At 40.2% G+C, this 23,799-nt stretch overlaps 1 protein-coding gene across 1 annotated transcript in view; it reads left to right on the top strand.

Annotated features, from left to right (window-relative positions):
• The window catches only part of LOC139694940 (uncharacterized), a 138,616-nt gene that overhangs the window by 88,706 nt on the left and 26,111 nt on the right, over positions 1-23,799 (top strand). Inside the window, exon 2 of the mRNA XM_071593458.1 lies at positions 15,614-15,766. Coding sequence (XP_071449559.1) covers positions 15,614-15,766 — 153 coding nt within the window. The remainder of the gene's footprint in view (positions 1-15,613; positions 15,767-23,799) is intronic.

A 23,799-nucleotide genomic window follows, 5' to 3' on the forward strand; every position in this document is an offset into this window, starting at 1 on the left:
CCACTGTTATGCGTGCTTCACTCAGGGAATCTTCCTGTATCGGAAAGGGCATTGCAATATTTGTCTTATCAACATTATTTAATATATAATATATTAATGACCTAATTCAAGGAGATCGGGGTGGTGCTGCAGGTTATGCACTGGCTTCCCACCTCGAGTTTCCACATTCGGATTCCAGCGTTGGCAGGGTTTATTTTAAGGACGTATCATTCGTTATTCCCTGTACATCCTAATCGGACCTACTTACCCAGCTATGCCTTATAGCGTCCATGAACTTACCCTCCCCTAATACTTCTTATTTAATGCATGAGTTTAACAGGGTTTAAACCTTTTATCGGCTTCCCATATTAGACTATGCGTCCGCAGGTGAACGGAATAGAGTATAATAACAGATACGAAAATTCTTGCAATTTTTCTTGTAACAAAGATTCACTTTCGACTAGTTTCGATGTACTACTTCATTGTCTAGTAACGCATTCTATCTACAGAGTCTAATGTATATGGAACATTAGTGGGGAAACCCCGGTCTATATATGTTTCATATAGGTAAACTCCCCTCCCCGTACTACAACCTTGACGTGGTGGAAGGGCTTGTGCGTTCCGATGACCCCTAGAGCTGTACTGGCGGGAGTAATAAAAATTGCTCCTGGTAGGGTCACCCATGCCAGATAGGTCGAAGGTTAGGAGCCAGACGAAAGGTAGTCCACGCAGCGTCTGTTCCTCAGTGAGGCGGCTGCAATGGCGTCTGACCCCAGTGGGGCGGCCAGTAAGTGATGGTGTCACGTTAAAAACACTATTGAGGAAGGCAACGGGAAACCACCTCAATTATCATTCCCAAGAACAATGTGATGGACAATAGAGATATTTTGAGTCCTGGCAACCACGGGGCTCGGCCCAATCGGCCGTGTGTCGTGCCCGGCAGCGGGGGAGGCAAGGCTTCCGCGGTCGTCATCCCACGAAACCCTTGCAAGGGAAAACCAGCAGCAGCAGGACAGAAGACGCAGGAGAAGAAGACCAAATTAGTTAGAATAGGAACGTGGAATGTTAGGACAATGATGAGGACGGGGAAATTGGAGAATGTTAAGCGAGAGATGGAAAGGGGAAATATAGATATTTTAGGTCTATGCGAGGTGAGATGGAAAGATAGCGGGGATTACTGGAGTGATAAGTATAGAATAATATACAGCGGTGGGGACGAGAGCCAACGAGGGGTCGCCATAGTATTAAATGAAGAGGTAGGAAGAAGCGTAGTCAACATAGAGCAGGTAACGGATAGAATACTACTAGTGGAGATAAAAGCAGAACCGACGAACTTAGTTATTATCCAGGTATACATGCCACCGAGCAACCATAAGGAAGAAGAGGTCGATAGGATATACGATCAGTTAGAGGACATGATTGCATGTGTTCCTGCAGGGAAACATTTGATAGTGATGGGGGATTGGAATGCGACAGTAGGCGAAGGAAGAGATGGTGATGAGGTGGGGGACTACGGTTTAGGCACGAGGAATGACCGTGGGGAGAAAGCAGTTGAGTTCTCCAGGAGACAGGGGTTAGTTATCACCAACACTTGGTTCAGACACCACAAAAGACGCAGGTATACATGGAAAATGCCAGGTGACTCGGGAAGATATCAGCTAGATTATATCCTGGTTAGACACAGGTTTAGGAACAGTGTGATAAATTCCCACAGCTTCCCGGGAGCGGATGCGGACTCAGACCACAATTTAGTTGTTATGAAATGTAGCGTACGTTTTAAAAAGATAAGGCAGGGGCGGCGAGTTAGAAAATGGAATGTAGAAGCATTAAATGGGTTGAAAAGAAAGGAATACAAACAGGCGGTAGAGAAAATCATGGAGGACGGTAAAGAGCTAAGTACTATTGAAGAAAAATGGGAATGTATCAAAAAAGGGTTGTCTAAAGCGGCAAAAGACACTATTGGAACCGTTAACGCTAAAAGGACTCGTAAACCATGGATCACGGATGAGATGATTACAAAAATGGATGAGCGGCGAAAATGGAAGAATATAAATACAGAATTAGGCAAAATGAAGTACAAAGAATTGAACAATAAATTGAGGCGGGCAACAAATAAAGCAAAGGAAGCATGGTGGAAGACGCAGTGCGAGAATATGGAAAGTCTGCAGAGGAAGGGGGAAATCGGTGCGCTTTACAGCATAGTTAAATCTTTATCGGGAAGTAAGAAAGGGAGATCAACGATAGCAGTTAGAGATAAGGCCGGTAAGGTAATAGTTGACGCAGGAAAGATCCAAGAGAGATGGAAGGAATATGTAGAAGACCTGTATAGTAAAGAGCTTAGACCAACAAAGTTAGACATTGAAAAGGAACATGACGTAGAGGAAGATAGCTTAGGTCCAGGCATACTAGACAATGAGATAGAAAGGGCATTAAGGGAGATGAAACTAAATAAGGCCGTGGGGGTAGATAACATTCCCGTGGAACTTTTGAAATGCTTGGGAAAATGTGGGAGGAAGAGGCTATATGGGCTGATCCGTAGTATTTATGAGGAGGGAATCTGGCCGGAAGACTTTGTGAGATCAGTTTTAATTCCTATTCCGAAAAAGGTAAAGGCCACGTCATGTGAGGACTATAGGACAATTAGTTTGATATCCCACGCAGCTAAGGTTGTTCTCAGGATCATAAACAAAAGGATAGAGAGTAGGGCAAATGATTACTTAGGGGATGATCAGTTTGGGTTTAGGAAGGGGAGAGGTACGCGTGATGCCATTGCAGTAATGAGATTATTAATCGAGAGGAATATAGAACACAACCAGGAGGTATTTGCCTGTTTCGTAGATTTCGAAAAAGCGTTTGATAGAGTGAATTGGGAAAAACTAATGAGTATATTGCAGAAAATAGGAATAGATTGGAGGGAAAGGAGGCTAATCCGCAACCTGTACATGTCTCAGACTGCTCAGGTGAGGGTGGGAAACGGGGAGTCAGGATGGGCAGTGTTAGGAAGGGGTGTAAGGCAGGGTTGCCCATTATCACCGTTGCTGTTCAACCTGTACGCAGAAGAAATGATCAAAGAGGCATGGGAAGAACTCGAGGTAGGAATGAAAGTGGGCGGGGAATTCGTAAAATCAGTTAGGTTTGCTGATGACCAAGCTTTAGTTTGTCAGTCAGCCAAGGGGCTGCAAGCATTGCTTAGTGAATTGGAAATTCAGTGCGACAGGTATGGGATGAGAATCAATATTAATAAAACAAAGGTTATGCGATTTTCTAGAAAGAAAAAGGCCAAGCTTAACATTAAAATAGGAGGGCAAAAGCTAGAGCAGGTAGAACAGTTTACGTATCTCGGTAGTGTTTTGGACCAACACGGTCAAAGTAGTAGGGACGTAAGGAGAAGAATTGCGCTAGGCAAAGAGGCTTTCACAAGGAGGAGGGAGTTGATGACAGGGACTTTGAGTAAGGATGTTAAGAAAAGACTCGTAAAAACTTTGATATGGAGCGTAGCTATGTACGGAGCGGAAACGTGGTCATTGAAGCAGGAGGATAGACGTAGATTGGAGGCTTTTGAAATGTGGGTGTGGAGAAGAATGGAGAAGGTGAAATGGACAGAGAAGAAAACAAATGAGGAAGTACTTGGTATGGTGGGCGAAGAGAGGGGTTTGTTGGGAGCAATCCTATGGAGGCAGGAAAAGTGGATGAAGGGGGTGTTGACCGGCAGTGGGATGTTGAAGACTGTGATAGAGGGTAGAATGTTGGGCAAAAGAGGAAAGGGAAGGAACAGGATAGGGTTGTTGGACGGGATGAAGGGAGGAAGGAAGTACTCAGAGATGAAGAGGGACCTGATATAGAGTAGGATGATTGATTTTGTGTTTTGTTAGGAGTAATAAAATATTTGTTTGGTAGTTGTGTCAGTCCAAAAACCTACCTTAACCGGTAGATTACTTAAAAAAAAAAAAAATAGGTAAACTCAACTTTCAACTCTGTAGATTGAAAGCTTCACTTGACAATGATTTAGCACATCGAAACTGGTCGAAAATAAATCTTTATTAACTGGAAAATTGCGTGAGTTTTCATCTCTGATATTATGTTCAGTATGGAACCAATTTATAAACAGCAAGAAACGTTTGTGTACACTGCTGGCTTGATAAAAAGATAAAATATTGGATTCTTACGAGTAATAATTCAAAAATACCACCAGTGAAGCACTGTGGGACCTCCAGTTTACATTCCCATGATGGTGGAAATATGAGCATGGTGTACTTGTCCCAGTATAGTCTAAAACTAAAAGTCTAAAGCTTCTAATCTCGAGGGGCCGGGTTTGAATCCTGGAGGTGGCAGGAATTTTCACTGGTATCCCGATATCTACTAGGGGTGTTTTGTGGAGAGCACTTGAGAGTATGCCGTCCGCCGGAAGGGGATCTTCTTAAATTCAGGTCTCTTTGGCGTCTATCGTTAAGAGAGTAGTCAATTGACGACGCCGGGTCCACCATTCCTCCATTCCCTGAACATCCTACCCCTACCAAATCAGCCACCTATGCACATAAATGACCTCAGCTGTCGGTTGTCTCCCCAACTAACATTAACTGACTAGACGCGATATCTCGATATGATATTGTGTTTCATTCCTAATCAAACAGCTGCCGTTCTCCTATGCTGTTTGTTTAGCCCTCTATTGTTCTTCTGTCGAATACAATCGACTAAACACGGCGAAAAGAATGGCTTACTTTTTCGGGAAAACCAATGCAGAGCCCCGACTGTCTAATGTCGGCACAACAGGAAAGAGTATCATAACGCTCGTCTTCTTTGTAATGCGGCATTGACGGCAGGCAGCCAAGATTTCCTCCGAGTCTCGACTTCTTAATTTGCATGAACAATGGATGAAAAAAACGAGCTTGGGTTATCCCCTCCTCGTCAAAAGAAAAATATATTCCCTAGTCACGCCCCCGCAGTGTGCATTCACTTGGAAGAGTAATGGGGTTCCAATTATGCCCCGTGCGATTCGTCAGCGTGTTGAGTGCGCGCACTGTACAGGTCAGGATGTGTCATTTTGAAAGAGCCCCTTTGTGACGTCACCCTTCCTCTTCTCCTTCCCACATGCTCGCTCCGCGTCAAGACGGACAGCGTCAAGTCTGAGAAAAAAATGTCGCATCTAATCAATTTCGCCGCCTCGCCGTGATTTGAATGTGCACTTGGTGACGCGTGTGTGCAAAAAAATCCTATGTGCGTTTAAAAGAACACCCACGTGACAATGTGAATTGTTTCGGCGGTGACCTGCCACCTTCCTCGGCGGATGAATAAACATTATTTTTATATGTTTTAACGAGTTTTCCTCCGCTGAGGAAGGTAGAGAAGGTCACCGCCGAAGAAAAGTAAAACATTTTTGTATCATCACTTGAAAAGATAGTTTTTCGATGCTAGAGGGCTGAACTTAGCGTTTTTCTCTACGTCATTGTACGAAATCTTTCAAATGGAATTGTCCAGTTGGGACATGGAGCTGTCTCCTTTCTCTACGGTACCTTTTTTATGATTTTTCATGAAAATTTCAGTCTTATTGGGCGCCATTAGGGGAACCGACCGATAGCCGAGGTCATTTGTCCCATTAAGGTTAAGGGGAAACTTTGGTAAAGGCACGCTTTTATGGGAATGAGGAAAGAGAGGAGGGAAACCCAACGTCGACATTAATGTACCCATAAAAATCAAATTCTCCGAAGGGTCACACAATTTAACGTCCCATCCGACGGGCTGCGCACCTACTCCGCTTGAAGTCCTCAACACATGGGGCCCAAAAAGGGATCGTAGTACCTTGAATAATATTTCCACCGCACCTCTTAGAATCGAGCTCGAATCCTTGGGGTAGGAAGTCAGCACATTAGCCACCGCATCAACCCGTTCCATGAAATTGTTTACATTAGGAAGCATAGTTAGGATACTGGGATGTCCATGTCGTGAAACTGGAGTGCAAAAAAGTTTTAGGTTACAAAATTCCGATTTGTTTTCTCGTTGAAATCATTTTAGCGATTATGTGTTGGGAAAAATAAAAACGTATAAAAGTATGCACTTGTATATGTTTTATACAAGTATATGTGCAAGTATGTATTTGTACAGCTTGTACTTAGTCCACCTGAACCCTAAAAGCCACGAATATCTTTTTCACATCAATACCTCGGAAAAGCTTGAACCGTAAAATGATTATCGCGGACAGGAAAAATCCTAGGAAGGTGAATGTCAGACAAGAATGCCAGCATGATATGTGGATGGGTGGGCAATTTTTTTTCGACGCCTAACTTCTCTCTGATAGCGTTCTTAAGCCTTTTTTTTGTTAAGAAATAGCATTACGGGCCAACTTGGCCCGTGCGGCCACAAATACTCGCATACTGGTTTTAATATTCGGTATCTTTAAGGCCCTCGGCCTGAAAGAACCTTTATCGTTGCTTGATATTTCCTTTCATATCTTAAGTAATTTCCCTCATTTTTAACCGGATTTTAGATTGGCATTTATTTGTTACGTTTTAAAATACGAGTGGGCTTGCGATTATATTTATTGGTACGAGTAGTGAGGCGTTAATGCTTCCCTCAGGTGATGTGTTAATCGCTCGAATAATAATGTATTATTGGAAGCATTCGTGTTCCTCTCCAGATAAAATCTTTAGTGACGGTGCAGTTCTTTCAGTAATAATCGTAATTCATTCTTTTAAGGTCCCTCTCTCGAATTTCCTAACAAATGTTTTACGTGGATACGGTATACCTATATTTTGATTGATGCTAAAATGTATTAAGATATTTTGGAATGTTTTTCGAATCTAATGTTTAAATATCACATCTGTCCAGATGTATGTTGTTACTGCGAAAATCTAGCACCTTTGTCCAGTAATCATGCATATTCAAAGTATCGAGGGATGCGGAATTAAAGATGTAAATCCTCCAAAAAATTCGGTTTATTTGTTTCATTCATGGAATTAGAACTGCTTCTCCATTAATAAAACCTATTTTTACTTGCTTACACATTTCCCCAGTTATATCCGTGGCAACAATGTCAAAAAATATAGGCGTCTAAGTAAACAAAGTGTCGTTTCTGGAACGACATTTTCTACACGACCTCTGTTTTAAATCAATTTTCGCCAGTAAACGCAAATTTATATACTTTCTATGTACGTGTATAAAAACAATCTAATTATATCAACTTTTCTGATAACTCCTGAACTGTTTACAATAGCATTTATCATTTAAGAATGACTACTTCAAAATGAGACTTAAACCTTATTGTGTCTAATATGTTGTCATACTCTGGTGTGTTACATCACTAATTATTTCTATTTGAACGTGAACTAAATGTTTAGCAAAAGTATCCCATCAGTTGCGTTTTCACGGCCGGTTAGATATTTGCGAACGAACTCTCACTTATTTGTTAAGGCTTGTGCAATGGTCGCTAGCTGGAAATCGCGATGGGCTTCCTTTGATGCGATTTCCTTTCAAGTATTTTATCTAGAATATATTTTTTCCAAAGAAGGTTATTATGAGGAGATGCTTCGCGTGAAGCTCCAGCTTCTGGTGTTGTTTTTTTTCACTTTCCTATCGGTGAACTTTCTAAAATTTCTTTTTTTTTCGTCGATTGATCCCTGGAGTTGAACAAACTCTGCAAAGTTACCTCATTAGAAGATTCTGTCGTGAAAAATAAGACGTTGTAGGCGCGAGACCTATGAGAAACTCAACCCATTGGCGGACGGTATGCGTTCTCATTTCTTACATCCGGATATCTTCGAGAATTCTTTCTCCGTATTCCTGAGAAGCGTTCCCCCTATTCAAAATGTCATTAAGGTTTCACTCTTAAGGATTTATTCAATCGTGATTAGGGGCAAAGAATTTTCCGTTTTCATCTGTGCTTAATATTTTACGTGTTAGATACGGGTGTGGAGAAGGATGGAGAAAAAGTACCCACGCTCGATTGAGTAGACGACCAACGAGGAAATTGGTGAGGAAATTCGAATGGGATAATATTGAAAGACGACCGAATAACTTTGATAGCTCTGATAGAAGAGATAAAATGGTTGTTTAATCAGTAGGAAAGAATACAATCTTCATGGAGGGAGGAGAATGGAGATCTGAAGAAGGCAGTGTATGAAATATAATATTCAAGGAAGCATTATTAAAATGAATAGTGTGGTAAAGTAGCATGTCTGTCATTTCTATGAATGTACATCACTTCCACAAAGTTAATCCTTAAACTTCTAAGTTTAAATTGTTTGTTACTAAGAAATTTTTGAAAGGCCACAACGATATGCGAGTATTCGGGAGTTTCCCAAAACTTATCTCCATACTATACATTGTCGTAAATTGTGCTGGGAAAACAATTTCAATACGAGAATTCGGTTTCAACGTATGCCGTTCTGGGAATGGAATGTTGAAGACTATGACGGAGGGGAGAACGTTTCGGCAAGCGAGGAAGACGGAGGAGTGATGGCCATGTTGGACGAAATTAAGGGAGGAAGGAAGTATGCGGAATTAAAGAGGGACTTATCGTAGTGCTGGTTGTCAAGTTGTGTTTTGACGTGTGAGGCAAAGAAAGGTATCGCTGTTCAGTCTATATCCATTCAAACCTTCTTTAAACTTCAGACTTCCAATTTCAATGAAAATAAGAAATAGGCCGTTGATGATCGTTTTACGGAAAGCTATCCAAACTGTGATTTAACATCAGTATTAATCCTCGTCATATATTTAAATAGTTCCAGGAGTAAATTTGTAAAAAGTGTCAATGGAAAGGAACAACTTTGTAATTTTTACGGACAATGACAATCGGCATTCACAGTCAGCCATTGAAGAAAGTATTGCCCCACCTTCAGTCTCCTTACCAATTACAATCGATCTTCATATTTTACGGAATTGATATCGAAATTTGGAGTTTTGCCATATGCCTCTCCTTTACTTCCAACGAGCGGTTTATTCTTCCCAGAAATCAACCAACATATGTCATTAACCCCGTGAAATAAATCTTTAAAGAAAAAATGACGAATTTTTTCCTCATTACTCCCGCATAATTTAGATTGCCATACCTTTATTCGTAACTCTAAAGCCTGCGACAAAGCTGAAAGTACAATGGTGGCGGTTTTGAGTTTTATTTTTTTTTTAGGAAATAACCTCCTTCGTCCTGGTTATCAAACCACCGTAATTCGCGCTGAGTGGTTCATAAACACCTCCTCCGTTTCGCCTTTCCCGCTCGGGCGCGTAGAAGTCGTTAATTTTTTCTCCGTCGTCGTCTCGTAGCCATTCGGAGGTCTCGCCTTAAATGGTGCCGTATTGGTAGAAACTCTCCCGTGGCGACTGTGGTTCCTACATCGCCACCCCAACACCCTAAATAGGAAACGCTGGTGTTCACGTCGGCATTTTTCGGAGGCGATGACCCAAATAATATTACCTGACCATGGAAATCATAGCTTGCACGCCGAACAACCGTTCGAATAGAGTCGCTTTCAAACATAACGGCGCGGCACGGTGAAAAGACATCGCTATCCCGACCGTAGAAATACTAGTAAGGATCGTTAGGGTGATAATTTGTCGAGGAATTCGTGTCACGTTCACCATCCGGTAAATAGCTAACGATTAACTGGTTAAATTTAACCTTTAATATGCACTAGTAGTTGCCGCTACCATGCTTAAGAAACGAATATTGCTCCATTCTTCTACAGGATATGAGTTGTCTAATTGATTTTTTTGATATTTGAAATTCTGGCAACTGTTTGTTTTCACCGACTTGACTCAGTACGATTATATTCTTCCGCAACTCAATATTCAATTCATCACACTTAAATACATTCCAAAAATTCTTTTAAACCTGTAGAGATATTTTAAAATCGTCTATGTACGTCGTATAAAATCGTATTACTAATAATACAATTTAAATTTTAATAATTGAAATGATAGTAAAATTTAAATTTAAATAATAATAATTTAAAATTTGTAAATATTTGTGTGTGTGCGTACGTGTGTGTATACACCCACAGGCACCGCACCCTGTATACACCATCTTTGTAGGCATATATATGTGTATATAAATACATATACAGACGCACATAGATATGTACAGGGAAAGGCCCTGGCCCCCCTGCCCTGAAGTGTGAAGTTCACACGCCGTCTGGCGTATAACCGAGTGAACTCTACCATCACCTACCAAACTGACCTTCGGATTGATCACTGTGCTTATGGTTTTATATAGTATGTATATATTTGAGTGTGTGTGTGTGTATACAAGTGCAGGTCTATACCATCAGAAAGTGAACACTGATGTGGACCTTAACTTTAACGATGGGCGCCGAATTTTGACTTGGCAGCTTGAAATTCTGCGAGAAAGAAATACTTACAACGTTGTGAAAACAAGTTACAATGAAACTGCCTTCGTCACTCAGTCGATTGTGATTGCGAACAACAAGGGCATATTTAGGTAAGAAGACCATGAAATCACGATATTTTGCTCAGTGAGTACTGCAAAGAATAAATTAAAGTGGATTTCACGTTATGGCAAAACCTTATTGTGCAACAAAATTTACCTCAATGCCCTAGGGTTTGCTTCATTTAAGAGCCACTAAAGTTTTCTTTTTCGAGGTAGGTATGCTTAGTAAATACTCAGGGCGTGTCTTAAACGCTTAGAATGTGTATTTATTGGGAGTGCTTATCTCCGAAAGAGAGCATAGGAATTGTATAAACATAGACGTTTGGTGTTGCAGTCATGGAGATAAATTATCATACTCTTTATTTACTCACTCTATTTAGACTTTCTAAAGTCTCCAGATAAAGTGTTTTGTGTGCTGAAATAGCGCATCCTCAATATGAAATCTTAATTCCGATCCAAGGCAGTAATATTACTGCACTTGATTACAATATTCCTGTAGTTTTTCACGTAATTTTCAGTCTAGCATACTTTAGTTTTCATCGTATATGTGGCCGTAATTCCATTTCTCTCTCTGTATCACAATCATTCTCCTTTTCCTCTTTCCTTTCTTCGATCCATCAACTTCCCGATAGAAACTTAGATGACATACGTTCAAACAAAAAATCTACCAAATTTTTGATGAAGAGAGATAAGGTCGTCCCTTAAATTGTTCTTGAGCGCAGGTCGCGACTGTAAGAGCTCACTTATGAAGTGTATAGTAGGTTATGTAGAACTGCGTGCCTAAAATAATTGTCAACATTGCAGAAACACCTTGTGCTTATTCTTTTAAAATGGAGCTTTTCTGGTTTCTATTGGAGTTTATGTATTGAGAGATAGAGCTCACACAATACCAAGCCCAACCGCCTTTGGGCTTGGTATTGTATGAGCTCTACCCTTTCCTATTCAACCAACCTTCGGGTTGATTGATGTCGTATTTTTCCTAGAATTATCACTTTTCCACGAAATTTGCTCAAATAAGACACTCATTGTAAAACCGTGTTATCTTGCGTCCTATAAGCTGATCAATCAATACAAAACGGTTTTAAACCTGCGATAAGTTTTGAAAAAAATGCCTAGTTTAGTTATATAATATTTATGAAAAATAGAGTCCGTACTTATGGAAATGTTTACTTTTGAATTCTAAGTACAGCATTTTTGACACAAAATCGGAGATCTGTGGAACCTTTCATATCTTTTGGGTTGCCCTTACCTTAATTTAGGCTGAGAAATATGTTTCATTTTCCGCAATGGTTCACATGTTCTTTGTTACTCAATGCTGAAATTAGGTGCTTTCCAATGTAAATGCGCTTATTTGGTTCTCCGTTCGGTGACTCGACACTAGCACTTAAGTACTGAGGTATTGCGTCCATTCGGCGAAAAAGGCGACGCGGCTTACATGAGTCATCCCCGCTCCTTGTTGCACACTTGTGAATTCAAGTTTCTAATGCTGCCAATATAAAAAGCTATTGCATCTGGCTGGCGAGGTGCAGTTAAATTATAGTCTTGGTCGATCCTGAACGAGATGGCATGCGTGCCTATGGCATGAAAGTCGACAAAAGGAAAAATGCATTGTTTTGATGATACTGCCAGGAACCTTATACGATAACGATACGATTCCCTGTCTCTTGTAACAAAACACAACCTGACACCCGAACCCTGTTTCAATATTGGTACGGAAGGCCAGATCATATAAATAAAATTAGAAAGATTAAGTTTGGAACAGATAGATTTTCGATGTCCTTTTTCCCACGAACGATGAGGGATCAGAATAACGTTGTCCGACCGCGTTAGGGGGAGAAGTATTTTGATCAAAATTAGACTGGTGTGCATTCACCCCCCGCCACACACCTTAGTGGTGGCTTGCATTATCTAAAAAAGACAAAAATGCAATACCGCATACTTCCTCTCCCTCTTCAGTATGTAATCGTAATCTTTAGCAGCAGTCTACTGGATTGGGGTTAGAACCGGGTAGGTTTTTGATGGACCATGGCACACACACTACTGAACTCCAATTAACATGATACATAACATCATTTAATCACCTACTGTATGTTATGTAGCTCTCGTACTTTCTCCGTACGTTAATTCCATTCAAAATGCCTATTTTGTCCCTCCCCTACCTCACTTTCCCATAATTCATCCCTATATTAACGCTTTCCGCACCTAGTTGCCTTTTTTAAGTTTCTCCTGCATCTACCCGTCCTGCCTACTTCGAATGTCTACCAGCAGGCGTCTCTCTTCCCCTACCATACCCAGAACTTATTTTTTATTTTACTTTCCGTCCATTTCATTTTTTTCCATTCTTCTCCACACCCATATCTCAAAGCCTCCATTCGTCCCTTATCCTCCTACTTCTACGATTTAGTCTTTTAGTATGCAATTATTTTAATGGAAGTCATCCTAGCAAAATAAACCATAGAAGAATTAGAATTCTTGACAGTGATCAGTGGAATAATAAATGCATTTTCTACAACAAATGTGATTGACACTGTGAGAACCATAATAGGGAAATGCCTTTTTTTTCCACGTGTTGTCACCGCGTTCCATTTCCCTGCTTGTACCAAAGAATTAACGCTCCGTCGATATTCCGGTAGACATCTTCACATCTAAATTGCGTAACTGTTCTTGAGTACTTTAACAAAGGCAACAGAGAAAGACATCTTCAATACACGGGATATCAATCCGAGAATCGGTTTGTAGCAGCTCTCCAATCCGTATACTGTTCCCTGGCAACCTCTGCATCGATTATTTTCCATTACTACTTTCACCCTACCTCCCGATATTCATGCTCATCCTACGATCATTTATCCTACGCCTCCATTTTTAATTCTTCCTCCCTGTGTTTCCTTCAGTTGTGGTCCTCCAAAGCATGTGTTGTATCAACAAAAAATAACTTTCAGCAGGGTAACTCGGGAACAAATTATATATTTTTAGCTTCAACGCCGCTGCGGACTAAATGAATAGAAATATTTTTGGAATCGAAAGCGATGAAGGCGTTGCGATGATTTAGAAGACATCCAAAACCGTTCTTTTTGAATACTGATTGGGAATCCGGTACGAATGTATTTCAAAGAGGATGAAGGCTTGCGCGTTTACCCAACATCCGGCGGCTCGACAAAACGCACACGATTCGAAAAGAGAGTGAGGAGTGTGTTAGGAAGTCGAATGAGTCAGCGAAGGTCGCGGCGGGCGTGGGTGTCTCTCCCGAGGGTGTAACCCGTGCGAAATATATAAAGGAAAACAGCGGGACGCTCTCCCCTCCGCGAAGCGCGAATCCCAAAGCCCCACCCAGCTTGCCAAATAGGTACGTTGCCACGGGGGCGCATCTCTTTCCTCCCCCCCCTCCCTACTCTTCCCCCTCTTGGCGGCCCACCTTGTGGAAATTACCCTTCTACTTTCTCACAAATTAGAACGGTTTTGGAGGACGCGTCCGGTTTGAAATGCGAGCCATTTTCTTTTATTTTTCTGCCTTAACGAAAACATCGCTCTCGATCCCGTGAGAAGGCCGTTCGTCTTAATCTGCGGATCTCCCTCTCGTTTTCCTTAAATGTTTCCGACTGTCGTAATTTCATTCTCATGAGATGAGGCTGGATTTACGAGCGGTGGGTCGATAAGAAATCATCCTGGAGGATTTAATTTCATGTTCTCTTGCGCAAACTATGGGATATTAATGAAATGAGGGGGATTTCCCACGCCTGAGGTCCACTGTTTGGATTGCTGTACTCTTCGCCAGCTGTTCATGAAGGCAGACGCCAATGAGAGAGATGTGTTATGTTAGAGAAATTTCCTGAGGAGCAAGCTTGGGAAAAATGCTGTTTATAAAGGAGGATGTCAATTTCGTGTAATGTAATAGAAATTGCTTCAGTAAATCTAATAAAACATATCAGAATCAGTATTATCGGTAGTCTACCAGTTAAGGTAGGCTTTCGATGGACTACTAGTAATATTCTATCCGTTGCTTGTTCTATGCTTACTACGCTTCTTCCTACCTCTTTATTTAATACTATGGCAACCCCTCGTTGGCTCTCGTCCCCGCCGCTGCATATTATTCTATAGCTGTCACTCCAGTAATCCCCGCTATCCTTCCCTCTCACTCCGCATAAACCTAAAATATCAAAATTTCCCCTTTCCATCTCTCGCTTAACATTCTCTAATTATCATTTCCTCAACATTGTACTAACATTCCGAGTTCTTATTCTTACTAAATTGGTCTTCTTCTTTCGCGTCTTCTGTCCTGTTGCTGTCGGTTTTCCTTCGCAAGGGTTTCGTGGGATGACGACCACGGAAGCATTGCCTCCCCCGCTGCCGGGCACGACACACGGTCGATTGGGCCGAAAATCTCTGTATTGTCCATCATTTAAATCTTGGGAAATAATTGCGGTGGTTTCCCGTTGCCTTTCTCAATAGTGTTTTTAACGTAACACCATCACTTACTGGCCGCCCCACTGGGGCCAGACGCCATTGCAGCCGCCTCACTGAGGAACAGACGCTGCGTGGACTATCTTTCGTCTGGATCCTAACCTTCGACCTATCTGGCATGGGTGACCCTACAAGGAGCAATTGTCATTGCTCCCTCCACGACAGCTGTCTTCATTATGAGAGGAAATTTGTGTAGAGGAGATAGTTAAAATGGACGGAAAGGAAAACAAACGATAACGTTCCGGGCATGATAAAAGAATAGAGAAGGCTGTTAAGAGAAATTCAAAGAAGGTAGGATAGGTGGATACAGGAGATATGAAGGAGAATAGGATGCTGAAGACGGTAATAGATGAAGGGAAAATACTGGGAAAGCGAGATAGAGGGAGAAAAAGAATGGGCATTTCGGATATTATTAAGTTGGGTAGAAGTATGCTGAGCTAAAGAATGAGTTATTTTTATATGTTATTGTATGTTGCATTGAGTGCTTAAAGATGTTTCGCGTCATGTTAGTTAGGGGTTAGGAGTACAGTAGTGTGTTGTGCTAGGGTCTATTATCAGCCTAATCTGTCGCGACTACTATTAATAATATTTATATAAGTTCAAGATGAAATCTTCTACAATATGTTTACCCGACTGCCTTTTGCGGGCCAAATGAGGCTCACAGGGCCTAGTTGGGGCTTCGTTGAGCTATTCATTTTTATTTCATTCAATTTTTAAGTTAAAATTTGAGTTATATGTGATGTTGTGCTATGTATTGTAACCGATCTATTTTTATAATGTGTTTTTTTAAATTTATTGCAGGGAAACACCTATCGTTGGAGACCGGAGAAAAAGGCGAAAATGCTGCAACAGCAGGGCCTCTCGGTGACAGGTTCGCCTTCGACAATCCCTGCTTCCTCTCCGAGGACGCGTCGCCAAACAGGAAAAACAAGAAAGGAACGCCAAAAATTAAAGGTATATATGTGTACACTCACGCTTTGCTCGGCTTTTCCGGACCAATGTATCCGTTCAGCTGTATTTGAATTTAATTCGTATTATAGGCCGTTTTATTTGCGTGTGTACAGTGATGGTATTGCGTACGTAAAAATATGAACATTTCTCAATAAAATAATTGTACAACGTAAGTCTGAAATACAGCTATTGTTACAAACATTAATATGTCTCATTTGATCAATATTGCAGTTCAGTTTTATGTACAACATATTTAGTTTTTCCTCTATTCTTTTAAATTTAACTCATAAAGAAATAATTCAAGACCTTCAAATTTCGCGGTAGCAGTTGAACGAAAACATAATGCACTTTCAACGGTAACTTTTAAAGAAATAATCAGAGGATATCAATGTCGCAGCCGCTGCTTGCGATGTACGAAGCCTCTTCCCAGCTCTCGGCATAAATCATATCTTACGCTTGTAAATGATGTAATAGCAAGGGAAAGAATGCAACAGTTAAATCGTCGCTCCTCATTGACGCGAATGAAATGAAGCCTAATTCTTAGCGAAGTATGTCGTGTAATCTGTTAGTGGAAAAAGAATTTTTTTCATAATTTCAATTTTTTTAATCTAAAAAATGTACAGAAAAGTGTGCCCAAATCGGATCTGGCCTACGTTAATTCGTGTATTTTTACCCTATATATGCAAAACATTTATGAGCTCTGTACTGCTGTCTATCAAATCTGTACTCTCTTGGTGCGTAACATGCAATAAAATAGTGTGTAATAAGTAATAAAAATAGAATATAAATCATATTATTATTAGTATCAGGATATGCGAGGTCTGTCCAAAAAGTATCGCGAATTTTGAATTCCCGTGGGTTACGTATATTTAATTTTTGATTTTTTTGTGGCGTTATGTATGGTACTTATGCCTCTCCTTTATGCCGAAACTTTCGGCCATTTTGAATGGAAACTAAAGCTCAATCATCCCAATGGAAGCTGTAGCACGAGCCAAGACCGAAAAAAGTGCGCCAAGTTCGGTCAAATGTGAAAGTTTTGCTTACAGTTTTCTTCAATTGCAGGGGTGTGGTGCATCATAAGTTCTTTCCACTGGGTAGAATGGTAAATAAGGAATATTACCTGCAGATTATGCGCAATTTGCGCGAAGCAATCCGCCACGAACGCCCGGATTTGTGGAAGAACAAAAATTGGCATTTGTACCATGACAAAGCCCCTGCTCACACATCGTTGCTTGTGCGCGAATTTTTGGCCAAAAACAACACACCAATGATGCCGCAGCCACCGTATTCCCCAGACCTGGCCCCCAGTGACTTTTTCTTGTTCCCGAAATTGAAGAGGCCCATGAAAGGATGACGCTACGCTACGGTTGACGAGATAAAGATTGCATCGAAGGAGGAGCTGAAGAAGATCACAAAGAATTATTTTTTGAAGTGCTTCGAGGATTGGAAAAAACGTCGGCACAAGTGTTTAACATCTAACGGGGATTACTTTGAAGGGGACAAAATAGATATTCATGAATAAATAAATAATTTTTGAAAAAACACAAAAGTGGTGATACTTTTGAACAGACCTCGTATATGTCTGCACAACCTCTCCAACAACCATCTGTTGGTCTATCTTCACTGTTTTGTCACTTTACTTGAGCATGCGCGCGTGACTTTGCACATCCCGCGCTTATTAATTTTTTTAATTCGCAAATAATAAACACTTTTTGCTCTTCAGGCATTCTCGGATGCGGGATATATTTTTGATTTTTGTTGTTGAAACTTTTTTGTGTGTTTCGGTAAAGCTATAGGTTCTGATTTTAATCCGCTTCCTATCTTTCTCCAGGGCGTAATGTGATCACTCTTTATTTTCCAAGATGTTCTTAATAATTGCACAGTCAATGACCTCACGTGGATTTCAAGTTCGCTGGACCTTTCCATTACCGTCATATTTGCGGGACGAATCGTTGAAATTCCCCACGACAGAGGAACGGGTTGCGTTTTTCGTCCGCATTCCTCCTCGAAAGCGTCTTTTGGCTGGTTACAGGTTTTTTCTCGGATGAGTCCTTCGACCTCTCCTTCCGTATGTGATTCCCTTCATTCAAAGCATAAATAGAAAATTCAGCGGCAAGTCCAGTGGAAAGATCTGCACCACCGTGAAATTGTTTCATGGCTCAATGCGTGCTAACTCAAGACAATTTCGGCTTGAAGGACAAGGTCAATTTTTGTTGTCATTCTAGTTTCTATGGGAAGAATACTTTTGCCCATAATTAATTCAGGGTCTGCCCCAAAAAAAGTTAGAATAAATCCGGGGGAAAATATTTATCGGAGAGCAAAGAACAAATTGCTAAAATTCTTCAAATTAGCACCTTGGTGCATCGAAACACCGATGCCAGCGCCTTTGCCAGTCGCAGTACGTCGACGGGAACCTCGTTTAGGCACCTTATCGCAGCCTCTTTGGTGCTAACCATCATTCCAAAATGGTTGAATTACTAGCTCCTTTTTATTCTTGAGAGCAAAAAGAAGTGCGTCGGTATCCTCGGGGCTATACGACTATGTAGGGCGGCTGAGGCGATATCCAAGAGTTCATTCGAGATTGTCATCCGAGCAAATGGTTTTTCCGACTGCACCTAGAGGACCATCTTGTCGTACCCCTTTCTCATGGCTTAATCTTCAGTAATAATGCGATTCACTGTGGTTTTTTTTGGAATATAGTACTCCTCTGCAAGCATTCTGACGTACAGCCTTCAATCAGATTGAGTATATCTCTCACTTTTTGCAAATTTTCGTCACACAGTGTTATTGATGGATGTCCAGGGCGTTTCTCGTCGTTAACCTCCGAAAAATGACGCAGGATAACCCTTTAGTGGTCAACCCCCCCCTCCTGAGTTGGAAGTCGACTATAAAAATGGGATTTGATGTTTTCTTTACCGAAGAAGTTATTCTACTCATTGGCTAGAAATTCATATCAGAGATTGAAATACATTTTACTTTTATGTGTGCAGTGGGTTTTTGTTAATACACTACAGTAGAATGGATTCAATATGAATGCACCAGCCCGAAAAATATATGCGCAAAAAAATGATGACCACTTTTGGGTGTGCACGTTATCGCCAACTTGTTTCGCGGGTAATGATTACGTGTAGCTCGCACAGTAATCCATGCTGAACATTCATGGAAGGTGCACGTGCGGCTTTTAAACGCTTTATAAAATGGATCTTAACAGTTACTCAATGGCAAGGGGTTTTTTTTCTTCCGCGTCGCTTATTAAACTGCCTAATCTTACTCATTAACGTTCCACCGTATCTTATACATAACAATATTCATATGTCCGTAATGGGTATTGCGATAGATGTCCAGTTAACTGGAGAATAACTAGTAGAATCTCTGTTTTGTACATTACCAATTTTATTCCAAGGGAGTTTGATATTTTTAAAATATTCAAATTCTTTCCCTGTTCCCTCTATTTGCTGGAAGAGCAATGGCATACCCTTTATCATACGGCTGCAATTCACGTCTGTTACCTACAGCAAAGAGACTCTCTCTGGCATAAAAAAATAAATTTTGAATAAAATTTTAGAGAATTTTCCGCTAGTATTGCTTTAAGTATACTTATTATTGCATATTAACTGCCTCTAGCACATTCGTCAGGATCTTAAGAGAATTATATTGCTAGCATGTATTTAAATGTTTGCTTAAAATAATTTATTTCATTGGTGCTAACCTCAACCGTGAGATTAAATAGAATAAATTAGTTGAAATTTGCAAATATTGGGTCTTTTTTAACAAAAGACTTAAAATACTCTTTTCTTAAATGACTGACGACATGAAGTTTCTGAGAATGTTGTAAGCTTTCACGTAGCATTTTATGTCTCCACATTCTTTATTCTCTATCGCCAAGCATGTTTTAGAATGAACTCAAGAAACTTTTCTTATACAATTGTTTTTTTCGATGTTTTACCAAATGGTTTTCAACATTCAATCTGGACGTCGTACGACAATCAGCGGGGGAATGTTTTCAATATTAACACGGACGATGAAAATATTTTGATAGTTTGTATTTTCATATTTTATGATGTTTAGTGATTACGGTGTAATTTTCGGATTTCCATTTTCAATATGTACTTTATGTAGTGGGTGAACAATTGGCTTGTGTTCGAATAGCTCTAAGTGTGAATTTAAATTATGACTCCCCATCCTTTACTTGAATGTGCTTTTAGTGATCTACCCAGTCTGAGGAATTTTTTGTGCGACGTGTCAGGCTGTCTACAAGCTATACGAGGTGATAACGAAATTGCTATGTTCGGGCTGAAATTACTTTGAGATGATAGAGGATAAACTCCAATTCAATTAATGGTTTTGCATGGTGTTATGACAGCCTTTCTGAGTTAATATTCACTTACCGATAGATATAAGTATATATTTGCTCATTACATACACCTGCACATACCTAAATACATTATGCAACAATGGGTGTGCTTGGGTGACGTTTTGAATATTGCTTTTTGAATTAAGAAAGTAGGAGTGGTTACATCTGATTTTATTATGATTGTGTATCATACGAGGGGAGAGCGAGTGCTACACTCTTGTCACACAACCGCTGACAAATAACAGCACAAGATTGTGCACGCCTATGCTATCATCATCACCCCACCGTCAGTTATACTTTTTGCGTGTGATAGTTAAGTCTTCTAACCTTAAAAAAATCCGCGATGAGAAAGTCTAATGGTAGGTTTTCGTGGAATTAATTTACGACTGTGGCAAGGAGTGCCTTTGCTGAGATAACGAAATAAGTTATAAAAATAGCAAACAACGTCATTCTTAATTGGTCCTATTTACTTATCTCGCGGTCTTCCATTACGGGGTCTACCCTTCAATTTTCCCTTCTATATATTTCTAACTAATCCATTTATGCCTCAAGGTGCGTCCAATTCATCTAACTTTTCTTTGGCGTAGAATTCTTAATATGGTATTTTATCTTCCTTTCTTCTATCTTTATTTTCTTCTTCGCACTTTGTCGATTGATTTAATCTTCAGAATTCTCCACCAGCGCCAGTTTCAAAGACTTCTGTTCTTCACTAATCCCATCGTACTACGATAGGAGAGATCATGTCGATAAAATTAGAGAGATTAGGAGTAGAACAAATAGATTTGAGATGCCATTTTTCCCACGGGCGATAAGGGATTACATTAAATGGAAGCTACCACGCTAGGTGGAAAATTATTTTTCTTTTATCATTCTTAGCAGCCTGGTAGTTTTTAATAATCTTGTCTAATTGTCCTTCACGTTTCTAGCAGCTCCTCTCATACGATGTATGCGCACAGAAGTATATCCCACTTAGCTACCGTAGTGCATATACCTTTATTTATCATGATCTACATTATTTGAATTATTCTGTTTATTGTTATTAACAATTAATAAATACTTAATTTTTGATGTTGCATATTCGGTGTAAAATCACCCTCTGCCACAAATTCTAGCGGTGGCTTGCAGGGCACCATGTAGATAGAAAGATACCATTGCACATATTTGAGAAAATATTTGGGTAGATTGCATTTTCCTTTTCACAATCTACCACTCAAAAGGAAGTTTGCTTTTGAAATCTCAAGAAGGCAGAATAAGTGGGTGGAGGAAAAGTGAGAGGTTGTAGGATGTTGAAGGGCGTGAATGAATGGGGAATGTTGGTTAAGCGGGGAAGAGGAAGGAAGGGAGTAAGCTCTGTAGGTGGCATGAACGCTGGTTGAGGGTACAAAGGAATGAAGAAGGAAATAATGTTGGGCCAAATGGAGGAAGCTCACCCAATAAGTAGAAGATAATAATTGTTCAGGTACCGTCCACAACATACCTTTTATTTTTCATGTTTTCAGGCTTAACTTTGTGGAAATCCGTTATCATTAAAGTAAAAATATCAATGTATCTTTCCACTCAAATTTTATTCGTTACTACTAGTAGTACCTGGGGATGACGCCGATGCGTCGAAACTAGTCGTACCGAATAAAATTGAGTGGAAGGATACAATATATGATATGTCTAATTCAGTGATACCTATTATTGGTAGATTGCCTTGGATAATTAAATTTTCTCTCAACAAATCGTACTATTTTAGTATTTACTCGTGGAGTTCCTGATAATATCCCGTCTGTAGACGGAGGTAAAGGTAGCGAGATCGCTGTGTACTGTCAGTTCTCTACCATTGCCTAATTATTTATTGCCCAATGCCTAGCTACACGTACTTTCATGGCGCGCATGGGGGTAAATGAAATGTCACACTCCATAAATACAGTTGTTCGGAGTTTTTCATAGTTTCGAAACCATTTTCATAGTCCTTCCCTTTTTCCCAGATCATTTTTTAAGGCAGCGGACAATGAGAAAATATACATTCGTTGTATTTCATCAGTTACGTTTAGGTTCGTTGAACTAAGTAAAGAAAAGGAAAGTAGTAAAGTAAAGAAAGTAGTGAGTAAGGAAAGGTGTTTGAAAAGAAATTAACTAAGTAATGTTTCAACTTATTTAAAAGGTATACGACGAGACACATTTGAGTCATAACCCTGAGCGGTCAAAGGGACAGGGAACTCTCTCCTTTGAGTGATTCTACCACCTTTTATACCATTTTCTCCGGTCTGCGAAGGTGTCAGCAAAATGGTAAATCTACAGATCTTCACCACACTTGCCATATTATACGTGTTCCGCTCATGATATGTACGCCCTTATGGAATTTGTTTAACACATTTTTCAGTGAACTTTCCGTCCTAAATCTAAGTTCAGCCTAAGTCATCCTTTGCTGTGATTTCGTAGTAGTCAGAGAAAACATACCCTCTCCCTGGCCCCTTCAAATTCAAGTCCAGTTAATCTGATAAAATAGTTGATGCACGTATGAAAGTTGGCTCCTTGATATCGTTAATCATTTAACTCGTCTCGCATGGAACCTACCGGTGTCCAAATCAGAGGCAGGTAACATGCAATTGGCTGGAGGAATCCTTTTTGAAATTAGATCCAATGGATGTTACGCTATATTCCACATATTTCAATTAATCTCAATCTCTGGAATCCATTTGTAAGTAAAGGAACTATTTTGATAACACTTTGAATGTGGAAATTGGGAAATAGTCCTGAACCTCGTGGCGAATGCCAGTGCTTGTATGTATTTACTATTTCTTTGAGAAACCTCTTGCGTAATCGCTTCTAATTATCCAAGCATAGCTGTCAACTTCACGTATTCACCTACGTCAAGAATGAGTGAATGAATGAATGTCAAGATGTTAAGAATTAGAAATTGGTAAAATCTGTCATGGAATAAAAAAACGTAGTAACATGAAATTATTCACCTGAGATAAATTGCTCTCAAACCAGATTGGTTCTCTGCGTCAAGATCTGCTAATGAAATATTATTTACTTATTTATTTCCCGGAGCATGTTTTTCGTAGGATATGCTTCCCGGAGGTAATCAGATTTTTTCATGAATAGCGCATTTTTGCAAGTCTCCCCGGTAGAAATTGACAGCTCGTAAACGTACTCAGTCAGTACAATAACGAGATTGGTGGTGTTCGATGGATCATGAAGAGGACTAGGTCTGATGGGAAGGAAAATAAATAGTTGCTAACTTCAAATACACTTGTTTAACGAGGATTTCATCGGTCTGAATACTGGGGCAGCCATTTCATCATTCACATTGGTGCGGCCATTTTTGAAGTCTCTACACCATTGTCTAACCTTTCCTTTACTAATTACTGTGATCCATAAACTAGGCACAACTCCAGATGAATTCTGGCAGCTGATGATCACGAAAATCGAGACAGCACGCACTTCGCATCGATTTTCGCGGACATTGTTATCATCATATACACCCACAGGCAAATGACTACTGAATCAAAGCAATACTTCCAGTGGATTCGGAAACGAACTATAGATGGTGCTGCAAGTGTACCACATTGTTTTGACCCGCTAATATTTCAATATAAGAAAACGCCCCTTCCTTGTTGAATGCCTCGTAAGTTATCCACTCCCTATTCAAGTGTAATGAAATTTACAGGGCAGATCACATCACGGTTTC

The sequence above is a fragment of the Hetaerina americana genome, unplaced genomic scaffold (assembly GCF_022747635.1).
Source record: "Hetaerina americana unplaced genomic scaffold, ioHetAmer1.1.p SCAF_6, whole genome shotgun sequence".
Taxonomy (NCBI): domain Eukaryota; kingdom Metazoa; phylum Arthropoda; class Insecta; order Odonata; family Calopterygidae; genus Hetaerina; species Hetaerina americana.